This window comes from Rutidosis leptorrhynchoides, chromosome 6, assembly GCF_046630445.1.
Source record: "Rutidosis leptorrhynchoides isolate AG116_Rl617_1_P2 chromosome 6, CSIRO_AGI_Rlap_v1, whole genome shotgun sequence".
Lineage (NCBI taxonomy): Eukaryota > Viridiplantae > Streptophyta > Magnoliopsida > Asterales > Asteraceae > Rutidosis > Rutidosis leptorrhynchoides.
The window spans coordinates 330,858,849-330,863,554 of NC_092338.1; the positions used below are offsets into that span (position 1 = coordinate 330,858,849).

The window sequence follows — 4,706 nt, forward strand, 5'->3', positions numbered from 1 at the left end:
TGTTAATATTAATAATAATAATATTAATATAACAAATTTATATTAATACATAATTATTTACATAACATGAAATATTATAAGTTTATATATTTTAGTCTTATTCTTTGTAGAATTATTTATAAAAAGTTTGTCACTTACTTGTTTTTAATCCCAATTAAGATATATAGAGTATTAAAATTCGAACTTTCTAAGTAAATGCATTTTAGATAAATCTATAATCTACATAATCTTTTTACAGACTAATGATTACAATAATTATATTGGAAACCAAATATATTTATATATATTTGATATCCTTTATATATATGTATTTATTTATTTACAAATGGTTGTTCGTGAATCATTGAGCATTCGAAGGTCAATTGAATATATGCAACAGTTCAAATTTTTTGAGACTCAACCTAACAGACTTTGCTTATCGTGTCGAAATCAAATAAGATTCAAGTTTAAATTTGGTCAGAAATTCCCGGGTCATCACATGAAGAATCACATGTGATTTACTGTATGTCAAGTTCAATCACATGTGATTGGAAAAAAAATTCGAAAAAAAAATTTCAAAAAAAAATTTCGAATTTTTTTTTTGAAAAATAATTTTTTTTTGATTTTTTTTAATCACATATGATTATCGCGCCACATGTCACACTCTGATTGGTTCCTTCAATCTCAACTTAAAATTTAATTTCATTTGAATATTTCTCTACTAGTAGTTTCATTTGAAGATCAATTTCTCACTGCCCCATACTTTGAAAACTCAATTCAAACATTTTCACTTTCCTTTCTTAATTTCCCCAAACTAAAAACTCCATTTATTCAAAAAAATTCAAAAATAAAAATCGTACAGTAACAATTTGAATTCAAGGTCTGACATAAACAAAGTGTATCTCCGCTCCCTGTTTTCTGTCACTTTCATCTCTTCTCTCTCCACTTTTTGAAACTTACCTTTCACCAGATCCATCATTATCAACCTTCAATTCCTTAAACCCTAATTGTCAGTTTAACAGAATTTTTGTTAAATTGAATATTGAATTAGAATAGAATAATGGAGTACTATATTATGTCATTTACTCACTCTACTTTTCTTACCAAATCTATCATTATTCATTATTGAATTATTCATTACGATTTCATCAGGTTTTGTTCCGGATTATATGCGATGTTGTCTCATAAAGGTGTGCCGCCAATAAATTCATCATGATTTGATTTATTTTGTCTCGTTGTATCAATTTGATAAAATTGACCTAGTCAACGGATTAGCAAACACTTTAATAGTGTAATGTTATAGATCTAATTGCATTTTGGAATGATTAATTAACGTAATTTTGGAAATTTGGAGCATACAGATATACAGTAGTGTATGTATAATAATATATAGGAGGCTAGGGTTTTGAGTTTTGATGGAGGGAAAAGTAAGGAAGTATGGGCAGAGGCATCAGCAATTGAGTCCTGATAGAGCTAAAGTATGGAAGGAAAGGTCTCCTAGGTATCAGCGAAGGCGGCCGGAACCGGAGATGGAACTGGAGGTGCAACCAGAGAGTCGAAAAGTACCTGTGGTTTATTATCTATGTCGAAATCGGCAGCTCGAACATCCGCATTTTATTGAAGTTCCTCTTGTGTCATCTGAAGGTCTTTTTTTAAGAGGTACTACCTCCGTCCCAGAATTATTGTGTGGGTTGATTTTTTGTTGGATTTAAGATATTTTTCGATTTGCATATTATGCCTTTGGTTGATTGAGTTATTTTAATTAAATAAAAGTATTTATTATAATTATAAAGTGTAATTAGTAAATTTGTTTCTATATTAATTAAATCTTACATTTCTAGTTATAAAAAGTGTTTAATTGGGAATTAAGTGAGTTTTTAATGTTATTTAAAGTAAAGGACAGTATTTTTGGGACAAACTAAAATGGTAAGGTAGACAGTTATTTTGGGACGGAGGGAGTACATAGATAGATGATATGTTACCATTGAATTTGGATTGTGTAATCTAATAATTTTGATATTGATAATGATAATGATAATGATAGTGCATGAATTTGAATTTTGAAAATATATATTATAGATGTGATTGAGAAGCTTAATGGTTTGAGAGGAAGGGGCATGGCTTCTATGTATTCATGGTCTTGCAAGAGGTTAGTTTTAAATACAAATTTATACAGTATTTCATTTCATTTATGTTTTTGTATTTTTGGTTGTATTTGTAAATTGTAAATATGGGTTGAATGATGATGCAGGAGTTACAAAAATGGGTTTGTTTGGCATGATCTTTGTGAAGATGATTTAATTCTTCCTGCTACTGGTAACGAATATGTGCTTAAAGGCTCTGAGATTGTTGAAGAATGTAATTCAGGTGCATATTAATTATATTTTCTCTTATAGCTATATGTTTTTAAAGCGCTTCAACAACCATTTGCACGCTTGTAAGTTTGAACAATTTCGCAGGTCGTTACACTCCTGCTGTAAAATTGCAGAGCGTAAAATCGTTACCTGAACCACCATCTGCTACAAGTCAAGAAGACTCTTCATCTTCAACAACTATGAGTGGAAGAGAGACTAAAAGTTCTCATGACGATGAACTATTTCCTCCTGTTCGCTTTTCTAGTTCTTCGGGTGTGTCTCCTGAGTCTCGAAACGAAAAAAGTACAACATCGAACAGTTGTCTCAGCTTAACAGAATACAAGATCTACAAATGTGATGGTCTTACTGATGCCTCCACTCAAACTGACGAAAATGTTAGAACTAATAAAGCTCAAGAAACCTGCACACGAGGTGTTTCAACTGATGACCTGGCATTAGAATCTTTATCCAACGAGTCTCCTCAAAACCAACCTTCACGCGTGAAAGATAATTCCGAAATTCAAATAGATCCTTCCCCTCCATCTTATGAAAATTCATCCGTGGGAAAAACCGAAACTTTAGAGTCGTTGATCAAAGCTGATGCTAGTAACTTTAATGGGTTTAAAAGGTTAGAAGCTGGTCAAATGCCGGTCAACTCAAGCCTCAGGGCGACAGAAATGCTAATGCAACTGATCTCGTGTGGGTCAATATCGGTCAAAGATCACAACTTTGGTCTAATTCCATCTTACAAGCCACGATTCTCGGATTCAAAATTCCAGTCACCTTTATTCTCGACGTCTGTAATGTTGGGGGAGCTTGATTGCTTGCCTGACAATCCTAGGTTTATGAGCATGAGGTTAGAAGATAAAGAATACTTCAGTGGGAGTTTAATAGAGACGAAAATACCCAAGGAAGAAGGCGTTGCTACCCTAAAAAGATCATCTTCTTACAATGCAGACAGGTTTGTATTTCATTAATCATCTAGCTTTTGTTGACATCATTGTTGTAAAAGTCAACCGAGTCGGCTGCCACGTCGGTTTGGGGACCCGCCCCAATGCCTTAAAAGTCAGTCAACTGTAAAAAGACGGGTCTGAGTCGGTCAAAGTCAAAATTAGGTCAAAAAATTTATACTCTGCATTTTTTAAATTAAGTTTTTGTGCCATATATGTACATCTACATGTTAGTGATTTAACGTGACAAAGTAAAAGGATGAACGGTAACAAGATTTGTACATGAGAAACGGGCTGAAACTGCCATTTGTAGACTGTAGTATTGTATCATTCTAAGATGGGTGATTTTGAAATGCAGGACCAATAATGGTGATCCAATTGTTATAGATAAAGAAGAAGCACCAACACGTAGCAAGTGTATTCCGAGATCACTGAAGGGATCACTCAGTAAACACACAAAGAGTGAGTCTATGAGATCCCCTGTTTCTGAGCCACGGATCTCGTCTGAGTCGGGCCCCACTTCACGAATCGTATCACCGTGTCCTTCAAATGGCAGTAGCAAAAGAATGACAGGGCAATGTTCGTCTAGGAAACAATCTGGCAGATTGGAGTCCTTTCGGGAAGAGAAGGAAAAAGTGCATAAAATCGAAGAAAGTTAAGTTATAACGTAATAAAACTAATAAAATAAAGGAAATGTGTGAATATGTTTTGGTCATGTTGGTTGAAATCTTGTTTGATTTCCTACTAACAGGCTTTCTTCGGGAGCTCGAGTTATCATCCACTCGGAAGCACATTGCGAGACTTGAAGGTAACTTGTAAAATTGTAGTTCAATCATAATGGTTCTTTAATTATGTGTTAATCAGCCTTGAAATAGAAGAGAATCAAAATATTAAAAAATAAAAGTTGATTAATTTAATTAAAGAATGACGTAGGGTGCCATTTGAGTAACCTTTCTTTTTTGATTCTTGGTCTGCTACATATTTGGCTTTACAACTTTTACTGTAGATGCAATACTGATATTCTACTTTCAACATGGCATATATTCCATTGGCCCTATTGCCATCCAGCTGTCTAATTCAGTTGTGTATATTGCTCAACCAGTCAAGTTTATCTTTAACGTTAATTGAAGACAGTACAAAGAACTGGTTCCTAAAACAATGAAAGCAATTGAGTAATCCATTTGTCTAATATTCGCTGGTGGTTTTGTTTTTGTGATATTCTATTTGGAGTTTCATTCTGTCTATTTATTCCCCCCCCCCCCCCCCCCCCCCCCCCCCCCCCCCCACCAAAAAAAATGACTGTCATGCCTGACTGTGTTGACTTTATTTTGGATTCTATCAAGATCATGGATTAATGGCTCCATGGAGGTACCACAACGCTCACAGTGGTTGTAGTCGTCAAGGAATTGATGGGACTAGTACG

The 4,706-nt window shown here is 34.0% G+C and overlaps 1 protein-coding gene across 1 annotated transcript; it reads left to right on the forward strand.

Annotated features, from left to right (window-relative positions):
* Window positions 1–1,289: 1,289 nt before the first annotated feature.
* Window positions 1,290–4,160, forward strand: LOC139852948 (protein SOSEKI 3-like). The gene is made up of 5 exons (XM_071842299.1): window positions 1,290–1,638; window positions 2,059–2,128; window positions 2,231–2,346; window positions 2,439–3,294; window positions 3,642–4,160. The coding sequence occupies exons 1-5, from the start codon at window positions 1,395–1,397 to the stop codon at window positions 3,940–3,942; spliced, it is 1,587 nt and encodes a 528-aa protein (XP_071698400.1). The 5' UTR covers window positions 1,290–1,394; the 3' UTR covers window positions 3,943–4,160.
* The last annotated feature ends 546 nt before the right edge of the window (window positions 4,161–4,706 follow it).

Coding starts and splice junctions, on each gene's coding strand:
- LOC139852948 (XM_071842299.1), top strand. CDS start 1,395: ATGGAGGGAAAAGTAAGGAAGTATGGGCAGAGGCATCAGCAATTGAGT. Junction 2,129..2,230: donor TATTCATGGTCTTGCAAGAG/GTTAGTTTTAAA, acceptor ATGATGATGCAG/GAGTTACAAAAATGGGTTTG. Junction 3,295..3,641: donor TCTTCTTACAATGCAGACAG/GTTTGTATTTCA, acceptor TTTGAAATGCAG/GACCAATAATGGTGATCCAA.